This window comes from Zosterops lateralis (assembly GCF_965231275.1).
Source record: "Zosterops lateralis genome assembly, chromosome: 4".
In the NCBI taxonomy this organism is placed as follows: domain Eukaryota; kingdom Metazoa; phylum Chordata; class Aves; order Passeriformes; family Zosteropidae; genus Zosterops; species Zosterops lateralis.
In genome coordinates, this window is record NC_139765.1 from 22,647,073 (window position 1) to 22,665,935 (window position 18,863).

Sequence of the window (18,863 nt, forward strand, 5' to 3'; positions counted from 1 at the left end):
CATCAACTCCAGGGACATCTAGGGTCGGGGGGTGGGCAGGGGTGTGGAAACTTTTGCCAGTTGCCAGTGCCAGGACTGGAGTTTGGTCAAAAACATACAAACCTCAAGGTAATTTTTAGCAGACTGAGGCAAAGTAGAGCCAAGAAAATCCTCAAATTAATTTTATTCCAAATTCCAGAGAGTGCCCAATTATGTCCACACACACATGCACACACACGTGTATCTTTAGTTAAAAAAACCCCAAACCCTCAGCGGTTGCAGTTTAAGCCCTGTGCCCTGAAACCTTCTTCATCTCCTCGATTACCTGAGATAGGAGATGGAAGAGGTTGAGACCTGATGTTAAAGGTATTTAGAAGGGCTGAGGGAAAGGAGTCTGCTCCAGTATTTTTTCTGGGGGAAGTGCAGCAGTGGAGGCTGGGTGCTGCTCCAGCAGGGAGGCGGGACACGTGCTTGGGGGTGCAATGCTGGACTCATGCCTGGGAGTCACTGAGACGTGAAGAGTTGCCTGGCTGAACTCAACAGCATACTGAACAGCACACGCCAACTAAGAAAAGAAGCAATTAGGGAGATGGAAGAGGAGGAGAGATGGGAGGGGAAGGGGGAGAAGGATAAGCAGCAGGAAGGAAGAGGGAGGCAGATTGATTTCACAGTTACTGGAATCTCTAACTACATCAGTCACATTTTCTTTCAGCAAATGTTCCAGCATAAGACTGTGGCTGAATCACATGGTTCATGGAAAGTTCAACTCCCCTTATTCGTCTTCTCAGAAACCATCAGCTTGGGACTATTTCTACGTCATGTCATTGCCCCCAACTCCCTGACCTGACTCCCTTCTTCTCGCTTTTGGATGGATGGCCTAAAACCCCCTTGGGATGCTTCCTGGGAAGCACTAATGAGGAAGAGGGTCTGCCTGCTTTTTCTCTACAATCCCTGCAGCAGCCTTTTTTATCCTGTTCAGAAGAGCATCCTGGGTCTGACAACATCCCACACTCTTTCTCTGAGAGGCAAGTGAGCAAGATCAGGAATGAGCGCCATGTGAGAGTAGGTGTGATGGGAGAAGACATAGATGCACTTTTCTCAGCTCATGGTTTGGTTTATCCAGCCCAGCACTTGAGTGATCCTGGTGTATACTCCATAGTGATTTGCACGTGCGCATCCCATTCCCCAGCTGACCAAACCAGCCAGAAACCATCTGCCGCTGGGTTCTTTGCAGGCCAGTGGACCTCCAGAATCACCCTAGAAAAAAGAAGAGTAAAATGAAGTGATGTGATCTGATGGAGCTTCTGCTGCTTTCTAATTATGCTGTCTTTGAGCCCCTTTGTATACAGATTCCTGTATCCCCTCAACTCATGCATCTGCAACCTTCCTTGTACCTTAGGCAGATGTCAAAAACAGTCTCCAGTGCAAACATCTGACTAGGTTATTCCTTCATCATGCAAATTCCTCCCCCTCTGCCAGGTCCCAGAAAGCTGATTGCTCTACTGATTCCTCCTGGTCTGTATGGCATTTCCAAATAGGTAGCAAGCAAGGATGCTTGTTGAAATTTAACTGGATTCTGTGAGGGATGGCAGAGAGGAATTTCTTGAGATTAATAGTAATGAAGGAACAGACAGGTTACTGTGTATGACAGGTGCTAAAGAGGCTGAGGGTGTAAGAGACTGATGTAGCCACCTGACTTGAAAGTGCGAGGTAGAGTGGAGAATGGGCTGAAATGAGAAAAGGGTAATTTAACTGTATTTAGATCCTGTCTAAGGCCAGGATGCTGGGAAGAAGTGATCATGAGAGCCGTTGTTGGCCACTTAGATCAGAAGAAGTGTTGGGAAAGTGACTTTATACAGTCTTTTCCCCTCATTTCAGGCTGTGGATTGCATTTGTGAGACTTGGGACACATCCCACCTCTAGTAGTGAACCCTGATCCCACAACTCCTCTGTCACCTGGCAGGCATCCTTCTCGCCCTGGTAGTACCCAGCACACAGCATCCTGGGAGTTATCATGTAGTGATAAGCCTCGCTGCAGATGTTCTGATGGATGAGCTGCACATCCACCTTCTGCAGAACATTGCTGATATGCCCTGAAAAGTAGAGCAACAAAAGTGGCACAGGTGAGACATGATGGAAGTTTCCCTAGCCCATGCCTACCTCACTGCATGCTGAAACCTGCCATTGGAATTTCTGTTCTGCTCTCCACTGGCATCACAGTCTCTGACTTCCAGCAGAGCACTTTTTCTGTGTGGAAGGCATAAAATTTCTCTTTATTCCTTTCCCTAAAGGGATATATTGTTGGCACTTTAGCTTTTGGAACAAGGTGTATTCTGCTTTGGGGAAACCTCTGGGTTGTCAGAGTCTTGGATTTGTTTCTCGCTGAAATGGATGTTAAGCTCTTCTGTCTAAAAGTACAAACCAGGAGTGTCCAGTTCTGTAGGGTCTCCTGAGTGTTTCCAATTAGGAAGCAGCTGGAACAAGTCTATGAGTGGGTGAAGGCACTAAGCTGACCTGAAGGACTATTCTAGTCTTTGGATGAAGAAACCTATGCTCTCCTCATACAGATTACCAGGCTACCATGCCTGCCTCTCCACATGAGGTTTCAGGGCACTCAACAGCTAACTTTCATCAACCTATTACCCAAAATCAGAAGGAGTGAAGGAGGCACAATGTTTTGGGATGAACAGAAGCCTATTCTGCCTATGACACATCTGAACCTATGTTTCTGCCTCAGCGCTGCTGCAGTAGGCCACCAAGAGACCTTGAACCTACCACCTTCCTTGAGGGCTCCCCAGCCAGTGATCCAGCAATGAAGGCCAGGCTCAAAGATGTGAGAAGGAGCAGGCAAGCAGATGGGCTGAATTGAGGATGAGATGATCACAGGATGATCCAGGTGGAGCAGGGCCACATCATAATCATGGCTGTCCTCTTCGTAATAAGGGTGGAGGAAGATATGGATAACCTTGAAGGACACCTCTGTATGGCCGGTGGCATTTTGCAAGTATTTGCCCAAGTAAACGGTCCAGATGGAGGGGGAGGCCAGCCTATAGGATGCAGCAGAGGAGCATGGGACCCAAAGGGCACACTTTGCAGGTAATGCCGTCCCCATCCTAGCACATGCTGACGTCTCCATCATTGTGACAGCAGCTGTGCAGCTTCTTCCACTATCATTGCCCCCTCAAAGCTGCTCTGCAAATCCTAGCATTGCTGCTTTTCCCCTGCACACATCCCCAGATAATACTGCATGTATCCATATCCCTTTCTTCAGTTCCAAGCCATGGAGGAGCATGGCTGAGGTGCCAGAGGAGGGGAGCAGCTGTCCCACGACATTTTTGTCAATCAGAAGACCCTCCAATCATGCATGACATGGAAAGCAATGCAGATCTTGCTGTCCAGCATCTCCCCTCTCCATTTACCTTTCATCCTGGAAGCAGTGTGCAGCTGAGACCACCCAGCGGTCAGCAATGAGCGTTCCCCCACAAATGTGGCGGCCCCGAACTTGCAGGCTGGCCTGCCATGGCCATTCTCCTTCCACAGAATTCATACCACCAACAATCCTGCTGAGAGGGGCTTGCATCCCACAGTCTGAGGAGGAGACACAGCAGGTACTTCAGGGAAGGAAAGGAACATGATATACTGTGCCTGCCCTTCCTTTCCTACTTAGTTTAACTGAAAAGTTTGACCTCTAATTGCACTTGTTACGCAGTCAGCACATGCTTTATGTACTTCCCAGGACACGTCTAGTGAGCACTCCCTCCAGTGTTCCCCACCTTCAGCTGCAGCCTGGAGATGCCTTTGGGGCAACATGCTGACTATGCTAACTGCTGTGCTGTCAGGAAATCCTTTCACTGCTTACCAAGGCTCCAGAAAAGAGCAAGTAGGGAAATCAAAACATCAGCTCTTTCCCTGCCAGTGGCCATGTGTGATTTTCTAGGCTGGAGCCTTGTACAATGGTATATAAGTTGACACAGTGGTCAAACAGGCAGCCTGTGGGTTGAACCTGGCCTGTGAGACATTGTCTGTCTTCTGGCCTGATGTCTTTGCCTGAAGGAGGCAGGAAACAGCTGTCCAAAGGGCAACTGCCTGCTCACACTCAGCACAGAGTTGGCTCATTGCTGCTGTCCCTGCCACTGCAGAATGGAGCAGGAGCACTGGTACTATGGGACTGAGGTGGGGAGAAGGTGGTGGAACAAGAGAGGGTGGGTGCTTCTTCTGGGTAGTGGGAGAAAACGGGGCAACTTGCAGCTACGTGTCATCCTGAACCTGCCTAGCTGATGTGTGGCTGATCATTTCCTCACCACAGTGATTCTCATCAGACAGGTCCTTGCAGTCTGCAGTGGTGTCACACAGGGGGTTGGGTTTCTTCACACAGGTCCCATCTTCACAGCGGTAAGTGAAAGGACCGCAGGGGACCCCTGCAAAAAGGAAGGGAAGCCAAGACTGAGAGAAGGCAGCTAGTTGTAGATGCAGCCCAAAGTCCTTTAAATGAGGAGAAAGGGCAGCAGAGAGCTTGGGGGAACTCCATAAATGATGACAGAATTTCCTGAACAAACAGCTCACAATCATTGTGAGGAGGTTTGGTGAGTTAACTCCTAGATGGTGCCCTTATGTCACGTGTGGGAAGTACGCTACAGACAGCCTTGGTTTGAACACAAGGGTAGGCATTTGTCATCTCAGCACTGTCCCCTCCCTACCTTCAGTGCAGTGCTCCTCATCACTCCCATTGACACAGTCCAGCTGCTGGTTGCAGACCCTGCTGAACTCGATGCAAGTGCTGTCCTCATGGCACTGGAACTTTGCAGGGCACACTGGAGAGGAGGGAAGCACATGGGAATCAGGCATGCAAGACCAGGTGTGAGTTCAGGGTCATAAGTCCTGCAGTCTCTACAGCCTCATAATCTGTGCTTAAGACCAGCTTTGGTGTAGTGCAGCTGTGTAGCTTTTGCCTGATCTGCATTGTAGGTGTGCCTGAACCCTGTCTTACACTTTGCTGTTGCTGACTTTTTTGTCTTGGCCTCAGACCCACCTCAGCACTATGTACTTGCCTTGAGGTCCTCAGTTACCACCACCAGTCCTGGTCTGCTTGCCTTGTTAGGGTTTTGTAGAACTGCATCCTGTCTTCTGAGGTCACTGTTCTTCCTGCCTTACTGTCAACCCCAGCTTATGGGTCACTGTTTTGTACAGACCAGTGCTTTCCCTTGCAGCTGAGTCCTGAACAACAAAGGATTCCGCAATGTCTATGAGTTCTGGTGGACACTGGAGGATGGAGATGGGTCTAAGCTGCCTGCCCACCAGATTTCCATAGCAGGAGCTTGTTCTGTTTGTGTGTACTTACTGCAGTGACTATAATTTCTTCATTAATAACACAAATCTTCTAGATGACTAAAGGCACATGAAGGACTGAGGCAACTTGAACTTTGATTTTAAAAACAGAGATTGTTCCATACCAACATAGAGTGAATAATCATAGATGCATTAGTGGCAAGAGTATAAGAAAGGAAGGAAATAATAATGTTTCTATTTTCTTTTTCAAATATAAACCAATGTTGGAAAACATTGAGAAAGTGTGGGGTTTCTGTCAGTCATGGTCTGTGTCAACTTGTGGAACTGAACAACAGGATATCCCTGGGGCCAAGGAGATACTGGGATTCAAGAAAGTATTAGATATTCATAAGGATGCAAATGTATCCATGTCTACAGGAGGGAAGCATGCAAACTCTGTTGTCAGACAGCTGGATGATGGGACAGAGCACTTTGTCAGGAATACTGCAGACAATACAAAACTGAACTTTGGCAATCTATGTGAGCTCTCACATTTCTAGCACTGAATTAAAGCTTCCTTAGAAAGATTTCACCTTCCTTTGACTTTAGACTTTTCCTACACCTTCCTCTGATTCTTCAAAATTGGCCACTCTCTCCAGTGGTTCAGGGCTCTTTATCTGTGAAAAAAAGTCTATAGGAAACAACTAATGAAACATTAGTGGTGGCAGCAATATGATGAGCCCTCCATCACACCAGACATGATAGAATAGATGAATCAGATGTCACGTCTAAGACTGAATTGCTGTTCTTATGAGAATGAGGCTCTGCAGGAATTCTGAGATGTTAAGGATGGAGCCTGCATCAACACTACCTGCTTTTGGCATGAAGAACTGATTGAGGCTGATCAAGGACTTTGATGCTCCCAAACTGGGGCAAAATAGATGTGTGAGGATCTGTACAGATGAAGTGTCACAAATGGCCTCGGGGGGGAAAGAGGAGAGAGAAGGGCAGCAGGTGGGCTTGGGGGAGTGTGAGCAGGGAGGGGGATGCTGCGTGGTGTGACAGCAGAGGGGGCTGTAGGGCAGGGCTGAGGTTGGTTGTAGACCCTAGATGGGAAGAAAGCAGGACAAGGTGAGGGACAGCTTGGGTAGGGGGCTTCCTGCAGGCTGCCTGGGACTCTTGGTGCTCTTGGCTACTAGGGGACTCTCCCAGGAAGGCTATGCTGTGACAGGAGCCAGAAGCATTACTGGTCTTTCCAGAGCAGGATAAAGCAGTGGGATGAGACTTTAAAGGGCACAGAGGTTTAAGTTCCTGAAGTTGAGATACAAGGCTGTGCCTTGACCAACCAAATACTCCCCATCTCTCCCTACCTATGGAGGAGCAAAGGGGCTTGCTGAGACCAGGGACCAGTGGGGAGAAGAAATCACTCACCACAGTTTCTCTCATCCAGCCCATTGGGGCAATCTTTGATCCCATCACAGGCTGGAACACACAAACCGTTTACCAAACACAAAAACTCCCCAGGACAGGCTGTGAAACAAAAAGAGAGTAATTAGTCCCCAATGACTGGAAACCTCCTGGCAGCAGAGCACCATGGCTTGAAACGGTGGAACTGCACACCCTCCTGACCACATGAATGCTGCTGCAGTCACCACACTCCCCAAAATCTGCTGTCATCTGCTCTTAACAGGGGCATATGCCAGGCTATGCACCAGGGGAAAGAGGGCTTTCCCTGTTTTGCATTGTACCACTGGGCAATATCCAGGACAACTGCCTGTCTGGCATGCCATATGATGGGATCACTGCTGTTTCATGTCTCCTGAATGCCACAGGAAAGCTGAAACAGTCTCTCTGGAGTTGTTATCAAAACTTACGTGGGACCTTGAAGGGGTGGTTGTTAGACACGTTGACAGGTGTACATATTCAGGGACTGGTGTGCATTATTGGCACCTGTAGGAGGGAGATGGCAAAACCTTGGAAAGACAGACTGTAGGTGGCATTTGCATATGTGTGTATTTGTGTGAGGTTTTATTTATCTCCTGTTTGCACGGATTCCAAGGTGAACAGAAAACAGCTTTCTCTAAGAGATCTTGTAATCAAAACAAATGTTGCTTCAAGCAGAGGTGCCTTCCCATTGAATTTCCAAGGCCAGTCCGTGATGTTCACATGAGGGTAAGCTTTTAGGCAATTTTGTGACTTTGCGTTTAGTTGCATATGTGCTCTGGCCACAAGAGGCAGGGCCACATGTGAGAAGCAACTTTGCACATAATTGCCTCTTCTTTTAGGGGGATCACTGGTGCATCACTGATTTGTGAGCATCTTCCTGAAGGATGGCACCTAGGGCTCCCAGGCTGTGCCTTGTGTTTCTCCTGGCACAAGCCAAGTGCAGAGGGGCTGCTGGTCCCCTCACTAAGGAGCAGGGAAGAGCCTAAGCTTACGGTCAGATTGCTTGTACAGGCTGTAAGTTGCCTGTACGCCAGGGCCGGTTAAGGAGATCTGCGAGGTGAAGGTGATGGTGATGTCAGCAGAAGATGTGACTGGGATCCTCTCAGCATAGGCTTGCAGAATCCGCTGGCCACACAACCTGAGGGGCAAACACAGGCAAGGTGGATTGGACAGGAAGGCAGGAGAAAAAGCAGGGCAAGGGGGCTCGGTGGGACTGGGGTGGGAAGGGGGTCACACAGACTGGGTGCTGCAGGTGAACCAGGAATGCAAAATGCCTTCAGTATGCATGAGATACAGAGTCCAGAGGGACCCTCCTATCTTTGGACATTTCCTGCTTTCTGGCAAGCACTGAGATCAGCCCATGCAAAGCTGTTCAGTTCTCCCAGTGTAAGAAGATTCTTCTTTGTCATCTTCCCGAAGAAGTCATGGTGTAGAAACTGTGGCATTGACAGTTTAAGAAAATAAAGCAGGGAGAGAAAATGTGGAAATCATAAGCCAGGGTAACACAACTTCTGGATCAGATTCTTCATAGAAAGACAAGTTACCTCTACAAGAACTGTGGAGAAGGCACTAATGGGGTGGGTCCGGGGAGGTTCTGAAAGGAAACAGGCAATTTTGCAAAAAGTGGGAGGAAAACCAAAAGCTGTAGGTCCATCTATCTCAGAGCCTGCTTTGAGGAGATGGGAGTACAACAGGTGTTCATCCTTTGCACCTGGGCAGCAGTGAGCAGTAGCCCCACTACATATGGATTCTAATTGTGGGAAGTCCTGCAGGGGAAGTGGCTGCAGTCAAAGCAAGAGGATATGGAGCTAAGGGGAAGATCTATACGGAGGTGGATGCAAGGCAATGGCTCACACACATAATATTGCAGAGGTGGTGACAGGCAGATTTGCAAACACAGGAGATGTGGGAGGACACCAAGGTTACACACACAGGAGAAAACCAAGAAGCCTGATGCAAACAGCAAGACAGAGAAAGCAGGTTGGTAGCTCGAAGCAAATCTGTGAGAAATGTGTTCACTGAGGAGAGAGTGAACAAGACAAGCAGAAAAGCAGATGGCACCAGCACAAAGAGTGGTCACTGAGTGTAGATCACTATATGGCTCTTCTTTCTCACATATGGTGGCTGAAGTGAGCGGGGAACCTACAGAGATTTAATCCCAGTTTTATCCCAGGTGGGAAGTGAGAGGCAGAAACCAGGACGCCACCACACACCTTCTGTTCTGAATTATCCACTGGCCCTGGGTACAGGGCAGGTCGTGCTTCTGTCTGCTGAGTGCATAGGCATCGAACCAGAGGGTGACCCCATAGTCAAGAGATGGGACCTGCAGACAAGGGGATGAAGAGCAAAGGGCAGATGGTTCCTAGGAGTGTTACAACATGCTCCATAAGTCAGAAACGAGCAAAGCAAATGTGAAGGCCAGCCACATCCAGCCACGTTGCAGGTCAGAAAGAAGCACCCTCTAAACTGGAGCCATTCCACAGCCCAGGGTGGTTCTACTGCTGGTGTCAAATCCTGGGAATTCTTCTCAATTCCTATCAGTCTGGTTCTGGAACTCCTCTGGAGATCAGATTTCAGATTCCTCCTCAGCTATGGCATCTCTGTGCCAGTATGCAATATTAGACTTCTTCCCCTCCAGAAATACACCTTATGTGGAGGCTGGGCAGGCTGCACCCTCTTCTTGCTTCTCATGATGATCTGACTGAAAGCCCTGGTTGTACCCCCCGCAATATGTGGAGTGCTGCCCAGGTTTTGGGGACAGGGTGGATGCTCTTGTGGGAGCTGGCTCTTACCATCATGTGCCAGGTGCACTGTGTGTTGGGCGAGTAGTAGCTGGGGTAGTGTGGGGTGCCAATCTTCCCCTGCAGCTCCAGGCTCTCCCGGAGAGTTATGTTCACTTCACAAGCTGTAAATACAGACATTCAAAGCCCTGCTCTCTATCAGCTCAGCCTCAGCCTGGGGAGGCCATGTAACCTGCCTTTTACCAACCATCCTTGCAATCCAGAATGAATTTTGCCCCTTATAGTGATGCAGGCCTCTAGGAGCTGTGATGTTGTAGGAGAAAACCTGTTTTCTCCCTGTAACTATAGTCAATCTCCTCCAGCCTTCCTCACCTTCGAGGGGCACTGCCTGTGCTGAGAGGATGAAGGGATCATAGTAGCTGTACATGGCTTTCTTCCACACAATGGACATGACAGGGCCAGATGAAAGGACTTCCACAATGGGCTCCTGCCGACTGCAGCCGTAGATCCTCAGGGGAAAGAGATAAAAGGATGGGAATGAAGCAAGCAATAAACTAATGAAAGAGAAGAATGAGAAAGAGATATATGGATATATGGATATATGGATATATGGATATGGATATGGATATACAGATATATGTGTGATCCACACACAGCAGTGGTAAGGCACTAACTGAATCAAACAAAGGGCCAACAGTGAGAGCTCCTGCAGTGTGGTGATGTAAGACATATCCCACATCAGTGACTTCAGCTGATCGGCAACAGGCAGGTTGTACATCAAGGAGAATATCCTCTGATATTGTCTGACACCTTCCCCTGCTGTGGTGTGTTGTGCCATCCTGCCTGTCTTCCCCACCATGTTCTTCCTGCTCAGGAGCTACCTACGAGGTGATGAGGTGTTTCTCCAGGGGCCCGGCTGCGTCGTACATTGCCAGGCGGTCCCTGCAGTCAGGAAGAGTCCACTCCAGGTGTAGCTTGATCATGTAGCCCTTGACGCCATGGAGGTGCCAAAGACAGCTAGAGGCCAGGTAGTCAGGGCCCTCCAGCCTTAGGATGTCATCCTCCTGGACATAGCTGTACCTGTAGCAACCTGAAATAGATGTGATTGTAAGAGAAATTAAGATATGGGATTGTCACTGGGTACACCAGTATAAGCCCTTTTTTAGGGTAAGGCTGACTCATCCCAGTGATCTCGGTTTACTTTTACGTATGCTGTGGTGGCACTGATCCTTTTGTGCCATTGCCCCAGTTTCTCTAAGAACTGTCCCCACTTCCTTGATTAACCTAATACTACCTCAGGCTTTAAATATCAGCACTGTAGAGTTGTCTTCCACTGGCTTTATTTACTTTTTCACCTTTCTTCTCTCAGCCCCATCTTCTTCCTGGCTTTAGATCTCCCTCATCTGAATTTCTGGTTTCAGAAGACTTTCACACCAGGATTTTTGAGTAAATATCAGTTTAAAGGTGAGCTTCTAATAGCCTATCTAATGCAGGCTGCCAGACAGAGAATTTACTACATTGCCTGAAATTACTAAAAGCATCTTCAAACATTGCCAAAGACAACAGACTCCTAAATGAGGCACATCCAGTGTAGAGCCACTCAGGAAACCCCCGCCCCACTCAGCAGCATTGCATGGGGCCTGGATTCAGCGCTGTGGTGCCAGTACACCCAGATATTTCACAGTTCTCATTAGGACCAGGACAAGTCTTACATGGCTGCATTGCCCATGGCAGCTGGCATCTCTGCCCAGAACCATCCAGTATGTAGCATCATGTAGTTTGAATCTGGCCAAGCAGAAGCACTGGTGCTCCCTTGCTCCTACTCTTCCCTTCCCAGGATTTGAAACTCCAGGAGGCCAACAAGCTTTCTGTCCCCTGTGAAAATCCCTCCCATAAAGACATAAACTCAAAAGAAAAGGAGAATGTAGCCTACCCAGAGTGGATTTCAGCACTACTATGTCTTTCACACTGGATTCTGTTGGCAAGAAAATAAATAAAGGAAGATAAACAAAAATATAAACTGGGTAAAAAGAGACAATCTGATACCCTAACATGGTAGATGAGGGCTCCCTTCCTTCCTGATGTAACTAGCTCACTTACAACTTCAGCATGAGGCATCCTCCAGATGTGGAACTACAACTACTACTCTCTGTCCGCTCTCAGGGACCTGTTTCAGTCATGTCTTCCCCAACTCATCTCTCTGGGGAATTTCTCTTCCCCTGACCCAAATCCAACAGCCCTAATTCTTGCTTTCCAGCCCACCAAGGACTTCTCTGCCTCTTTTCCTTGCCCATTTTGGTATGCTGTTCCAGGATCTCTTCCCCTTCCCAGGAGAGCTTGGCATTGTTTCAGGCAGTCATCCCCCTCTTCTGCCAGCCACATCACAGGGCACAACCCCACTTCCCAGAGCCTCCACCATCTGCTGTCCCGCTGTAAAGAATGCCCAATCAAAAATATGGGAGTCACTGAGGGTGGAGAAGGAGTTCTCTTTTGATGACCACTGAGCTACGCAACATCATTATAGAGTCCACCTTTGGAGAAGGGAGTTGTAGAGAAAGTGACCAGCAGGGGCTACAAATCTGTGCAAACCAGTCACAGTGTGGATAACACTTTAAGAGAGCTGAGCTTTTCTCCAGCCTCCCAGCTGAACTGGAATCAGCCAGATGTCAGGTGCTACTGGGAATAATTGCCAAAATAAAAGGCACTGTGAGGTCAGCTGGGGGTGAGGGTTGTTGTTGAAGGTTTGCCTGAGTCAAGGCTTGGGTCTTCTGTAGCTTCTAAGAAAATCTGTGGGGAGAGATGAGTAATTCTGTCATAGGAAACAGTTGTTGTGGAAAATAGGATCCTGTAGGCATAAAGCAGGTTCCTAGGTGAGCTCATGTGCTGTAGGGAATAGTCTCTGCAGAGCTGGTAGTAAGTACTCTTTTATCTGAAGGCAGTAAAACCGAGTTCCTGTAGGGAACAGGAAATCCTGAAAGATTTTTGGGGAAGGAGGAAGCTAGTGTACTGGGTTGAGCATGGCTGTTAGTAAAAATGAAGCACTGGAGATGTTAGAGGGGTTCCTGTACCAGTCGATGGTTTGCAGCCCTCAAGGCAGAATGAACGTTTAGAGCTGAGCAGGCCGGCAAGTACCTGTCAGAAAGCAATGAAGTACTAATGCTACTAGCGACTAGCTGGCTGTTTTTTCACTCTAACTCCACAGGGCAAATGAAACCAGAGGCTAAGTCACTGGCTGGAGGTCATCCTGGCTCAGCAGTGTAAGAAATGTTGGTATTTTGTCTCAGTTATCAGGCTGTACTTCTGACTGGAAAAGGAAAGGACTAGGGAAAGCAGAAGGAGGTGGATAAGCTACAATTGGCATATTAAATTCAAAATAGAAAGAAGTGTTGTCTGCTGAAATGAATAAAACAGTGAAAAAGATGCAAAGCAAATAAGAGGGAACTGGGAATAGCTAAAATTATGGCACTATCACTTTTATTTGTTTATGAGTTCCATTATGAAGTGAACAAATAAAAGGAAAATGCTAGATGGGCTGACTTGGAAGGATGTAGCATATTTCCTTGTGATATCTTTGTTAAGAAAGTTCATTTAAACTGGCTGAGCATAGGGTCTGGTATGCTGGAAACAAATCATAAGTAAAAATAGGGAACTAATGGTAACTGTGGGAGGAGATGTCTTGATGAGATGTTAACGCAGCTTCTGACTAAGACCTTAAAATAATGGTCTGGATGACGGAGTGAAAATCATTTAGAGGAAATCAAATTTTCTTTACAGGCACCAAAAATGACCTACAAAACAATTGGGATGTGGGGGTAAAAGTTAAAGAAAGTATGGGTAGGATATAATAAAAGCAGCTTAATCTTAGAATAATGCAAGATAGCATGCCTAGGAAAAAAAAAAAAAAAAAACCAAAACAACTTGGAGATGTAATGTCTTATGGGAAGAAGAAACTTGGAAATAGGAATCCCAAGAGTAGAGAAGAAACACAGTATATTTTGAAACCTGTGAGATTTGGGACTCTGTAAGAGGGATCAGACTAGGCTGACAAGTTAAGCCTCATTACAAAGATCAAATATAAATTCCATTGGACTTGTATTGACTTGCATTGGCTATATATACATCCCTAGTCCCTTACCTAACACCTACTTCAGAGCAGTTTTGGATGGGTGGCTTTTTAAACAGGCTGTGACCTTCACTGTGAGCAACAATAAATAATCCTTAAAATCATATATCAGTATCTGAAGTGACAACAATGCTTGGTCTCAGAGGAAGACTTAGTGGTGACTCAGATATGTTGCTTTTGTTCTCTCTGTCAAATAGTCTGGAATCATCTCCCAAAGGAAAGCAGGAAACCCAAGTGCTTGGTATTTTCAAGCTGAGCTGATCAAAGTCATGACCTGTCTAAGATCTTACTCTACAGAAGCCAAAGCTGATGGGTGAAAAAAAGAATCACTTATCTGATCATGGTCAGGTGTATCTCCAATAATTTTAATCCTTCAAAGGAAGGATTTTTTTTTCTTTTTTTTTAATCAAACTTCAGTTCTTCTCTATCAGGAAAAAATGTGCATAATTGTATCTCCTGATCCTTACTATTTCCTTCATCCTCTTCTGGTTTCTTCTGTCTCCTTCAATAGACTCCTGGCCTTTTCTCCTAACCTTCTACATCGTGGAGCATTTCTCAGGCTGAGCAGCTGGTACTTACCCAGAAGAACCAGAGAGTCTGGGTTGACCCTGTACTCCATCTGGTAGGACAGGCTGCCTGAGCTGTTAAAGCTGGTGGAGAGCTCTTGGTGGAGCACTTTGTTTACCCTCTCAGCAGTTGCCTCCTTCTGCTGACTCTCAGGGATTTGGAGGGTGAACCAGAAGAAGAAGGTCAGAGCTCCCTCCCTAACAGAGAAATAGCATGTAAAATATTCTTGCTCTTCATCTCCAGAATTACAAGAGAGACAAACCCTGGAGAATTACCCTCCCCACTATTTTTCCACAAATTAGACATGTCTGTGTAGATTTTCCAGCCCTGCTGCTGTGACCCTGGGGAACCTCTCTGAGTGGGGCAGGAGAGCTGCAATATCCACAGTGTGAGTCAGTGCTTAGTGCTTTGTGGGAAGAAGCCTTTCCATGCCATCTGGCTTTAGTGATGACTATGTGAGCTCAAATTAATGTGATAATTAATCAAGACTAGTCTAATAAGTAATCTCATTTCAGGTAGAAATGACCTTTGGGTACTACTGACCAGGGGTTGAAAAGAGAAGCTCAAGACTTCACTGTCTCATCTCCCAGTGGTGGCAAGCAGATGATTTTTGACCAGGTACATTACCACAACTCATTAATGCTGGGCAGGCTGGAGCTGCAGGAGACTGTGCCTGGGAAAGTTCTGTTCAACCAGCTGGCAGAGAAAACTGGCTGGGGGAGGGCAAGGAGGTGTTGAAAGACATCTTTGTTCAGTAAAATGCTAGAGGACAATGTGCAAGAGAAACTTTTCTTTCCCCAGTTGAAAATGGAATTACATTGAAGTTGCAATGTTCCTTAGGTGAAGGACAAATTTAGGGATGTGGTTTTCCATTGGAAAAGAATCAGAAGCAAATTACCATCAGTCTAGAAATTAGTTCTACTATCCTGTTCTACTGTTATGACCTGCAAAGCTGTAGTCCCACATCTGTCCCATTCCAATGTTATCCTGTTCCCAGGTGGTCCAGGCTTCTTGGCAGGAATAACTTTTCCATGGTGCATTCTGGCCTCTCCCTTCTGGTGCCTAGAGTCAGGCCATAAAATAGCTTTCTTGAATTAGAAAAATTAATTTCCAGCTGCTTAGTGTCTACTGACAATGCCAAGAAAAAATTGTTTTTATCTCTTCCCAATGATTTTTGGGGTTTTTTTTTTAGTATTTTGAACTTTTGCCTCTCTGAAAATTTTCTCAGTTTTGGCTTTTCATCATGTCCTGGGTTGAACAAGAACATCAAAATATCCCCAGCTCTGTCATGCTGGAACCATTCTGAATCTGGACTGTCCAGCCTAGCCTGGAGGTCATGGCATGGACTGCAGAAGTTTGTCATGGGCATATTTCAGTGAAACTAGAGTATAGTTTACTGGAAGCTTTCACACAGGAACAAGAATATATGCTGTAGGTGCTACTCACCCAAAGGCATACACTGTGCTCGAATTGTAGTACCGACCCAGCTCTGTGGCACGAATCAGTTCCTTCAGCTGCAATGAGAACATTGTCTGATAACTACAGTGCAATGTTGCAGTGGCTGATCCAGGCTTTCATCCCTCTTGCTGTACAGACCCACCAAGCCTGTCCTTAGATGGGGGTGCCTGACCCCTTCCCCATCTACTCTTTGAGCAGCCTCAGGGCTGGCTCTGTTTGTGAAACTGCCCTCACCATGTTCTGAAGCTTAGCTGACTCCACCCAGAAGGCTCTGGACTCCACCTGCCCAAGGTCCGGGGAGTACTGATGGTTGAGGACCTGGAGGCTGCCACAGTAAAACTGCAGGATGGATGGCTCCAGGTGCCATGGTCTGTAGTCTGCCGAGAGAAGACACTATTGGGTTGCCTTGGTGATACGTAAGAAAGAGAGGGTTACCCCTGTGTATGACTGTCTAAAGACCACCCAGAGTCACTAATGTGCATTGGGCTGGGCATTGCTTTGACTATCTCCCTTCTGCCTCCTGTTGGGGGGAAAAAACATGTGAATCTTTACCTAGGAAATACCAGGTTGCTGCAGCAGCTCCAGCCAGCACAAGAAAGGCTATCCCAAGGGGCACATAGCAGAGGCATCGACGTGAGTTAGTCTCAGATTTGTCATTTGAGAGGGAGCTGGAGTCTTCCTCCTGTTCCTCGGCCTCCATCAGGTGTGTCTGGTGACACAGCATGCCAGGGTCAGCCTGGTTTTACTGTCTCCCTTTACGCCCTCTCTGAAGGTGTTATGCCAAATCTGTCCTCCTCTCCCAGGATCTACGGCTCCAAGAGGTCACTGTGCAAATCATCAAAGACTTTGCTCAAAGCAAATGTGAGTAAAACTGCTAAATCAATGAGAGACAGGCTTCCAGGGCACTGTCTTGTCTACATCACCTGGTAATCCCTTGGTTTTCAAAGACATTCCCTGGGTTTTGCTTCTGTCAAAACTGCAAATTAATACAATAATGAATTTCTCTGAATACGAAACTGTTGTCCTCCAAGGCTGGGAATTGTTTTAAAACTGGTATTTTATTGATTTCAATGCAGAAGAAAATCATTGATCTGAAATGTGAGCAAAAGTTGCACAAAGCAGTCACTGCCTGGGAACCTGAAGTTACACTTTGCCTGTTGTGCCATTTTTATCTTGATCCTGAAAAGTAAACAAATGTTGCCATTCCCACCAGGCTGTGTGTTCCCAGGCAAAGCCAATGCTGGCACTGGCTCAATAGCTGAGCTAATGAGAAGAGAGCACCTGAGTAATGTTCAGCCCTTCACCACCACCTGCTTGTGCCAGGGGGCACCTTCTATCTTCCTTTGTCCCTCATCTCTCCCAAGCTATTTCTTTTGCTTCTTCCTGACTACTTCCCTTCTGTCAACCCCACGCTCTGAGGGTAAGAAATACCATTGCCCAAGAGAGCCACATTAATACTGGTTTTGTCACCCACTTTTCTCCTCCTTTCCTCTGCCACCACGTAGTGCATGCCTGCCCTCAAAGGTTTTCTGTGTTTCACCTTTTGGTGAGGAAAGGGATGTGAATGCATCCGCATGGGAGAACACAGAGATCTTGTGGAATGCTTGTGTCCTGTCTCTGTGGGTCGTCTTTGTTCCCAGTGGTGCATGTGAACATGGGAGAGGAGTGCATGAGAGGGACTTGCTACAGCTGAGGGAAGAGGTGACTGGCCTCATGCACATTTTAGCCCACGTGGATACCACTGAGCATCACTTGATAAGGGTGACTGGGCTTTTCAGCCTCCTTTCCCCAGTTACAGAGCCCCAAGCCCTCCAGGCTGCCTTGCAACATGGAAGTAAATTTCCAGAATGCAAGCACCAGGTAACTCACTCCAGAACATTAAACCCAGGCTGGTGAACATCCACACTCGGACAAGCAGTCACTCATCCACTTGCTCTAACACACTCTTCCAGAGAGGCAGGCAGTACAAACAGGCCCAGCACAGACTACCCTCCCTTGCTCCTTGTGGAGCACCTTTTTGTGCAACCCCTGGGAAGGATCTCCTCCCCAAGGCGCCAAGCTGGGTAGTCCAGGAGAGCAAGGGCATTCTCCACTACCACAGCATCCCTTCAGAAGCAGCAGGCATAAGCATGCAAACGCAGACAGAGGGGCAGGGGAGGGAAGGCAAGAAGCAGCAGAAGAGCCTCTTTGTTAGTATATTTGATGGCAGGCACTGGGATTTCCCCCAGAGCTGCAGACCTACCTCTAAAGCCTGCTGCTGCCTGTGAGACCTGGCCCACACCCCAACTCACACCTGCAGGGAGTGGGGGAGGAAGCAGGACATCTGTTTACCCAGCTCAAGGTCTCCTCAGTGGTCAATAACCTGGTGCCATGTCCCTTCAGCTCGGCCTTTGTCCTGCACCATCCTCCTGCGGTGGGTCAGCACATCCTACACAATGGCTTTTTTCTTTTCTGAAATGGAGGGTTTGGAAGCTTTGAGCAGGAGATGATCTGCAGGCTGAGTAGGCGAAGTCCAGAAAAAGTCAAGGTAGGAGCACCTCCAGCTGTGCAGAGAAGAGCAGTCCAGGAGACTGGTGCAGATCGCGTACATTGTCCTCCTTGGGGGATGGGGAGTTGCTGAGCAACTGCTGTATTTCTTAGCCACCCTCTTTGGTCTCATCGGTGTGTGCTCCCCAGCACAGGGATGGAGCAGATGCTGGCTGGCAGGGGTAGATGGCTGGGAGAAGGGAAGATGGCAATAGAGGGTGGGTCTGGTTACCACAGTGTTCACGCAGATGAAAATAAAGCACAGTGCCTCTCAGTGCCAACCTCAGAGACTCCCTCTTGTCTTCTTGCCCTGCTTGCTTCCCAGTCTCCTGACCCTGGGCTACCCACACTCAGCTGCACCACAACTCACACCTCCCTACAGCATCTGCTTTTCTTCAAACCCCAGGTCCTCCTCAGCTACTTTTCCTACACAACCTTCTGCTTACAGTCCTGTGGTTCTGCATGTGCCCCTTTGTTTTTCACAGAAAACAGAGACACTGCAGCTAGAGCAGAGTAAACAGAGTTACTCTGTCAATAAATAGGTGACTCCTGACCCAGGGCTGAGCTCCAGCCAGTGACATCGACCTGGGGTTGAGCTCATTTGGGCCAGGGCTCACTTCAGCTTATTTTGGTAGCTGGGCAGGGATAGATATTTTTAAGCTCTGCCACTGGACCAAGTTTAGTCTGGGACTGCATGAAGACCAAAAGCCATTGGTATAGTTGCCCCATGGTGGATTCTAGTAGATAAACATTAAATG

The 18,863-nt window shown here is 47.6% G+C and overlaps 1 protein-coding gene across 2 annotated transcripts; it reads right to left on the reverse strand.

The window, feature by feature from the left end:
- Positions 1 to 1,070: 1,070 nt before the first annotated feature.
- TMPRSS6 (transmembrane serine protease 6) lies at positions 1,071 to 17,864 on the reverse strand (the record flags this gene model as incomplete). Of its 2 annotated transcripts, XM_083859617.1 has the most annotated exons (18): positions 1,071 to 1,236; positions 1,936 to 2,072; positions 2,755 to 3,026; positions 3,399 to 3,567; positions 4,281 to 4,397; positions 4,677 to 4,790; positions 6,676 to 6,774; positions 7,683 to 7,828; positions 8,904 to 9,013; positions 9,483 to 9,595; positions 9,804 to 9,940; positions 10,317 to 10,521; positions 11,365 to 11,406; positions 14,134 to 14,318; positions 15,568 to 15,635; positions 15,814 to 15,956; positions 16,132 to 16,288; positions 17,822 to 17,864. In XM_083859617.1, the coding sequence occupies 17 exons, from the start codon at positions 16,277 to 16,279 to the stop codon at positions 1,078 to 1,080; spliced, it is 2,364 nt and encodes a 787-aa protein (XP_083715743.1). In that variant the 3' UTR covers positions 1,071 to 1,077. The 2 variants fall into 2 exon arrangements, with proteins under 2 accessions (XP_083715743.1, XP_083715742.1); XM_083859616.1 differs by lacking the exon at positions 17,822 to 17,864 and having other exon boundaries at positions 16,132 to 16,303.
- Positions 17,865 to 18,863: the final 999 nt, after the last annotated feature.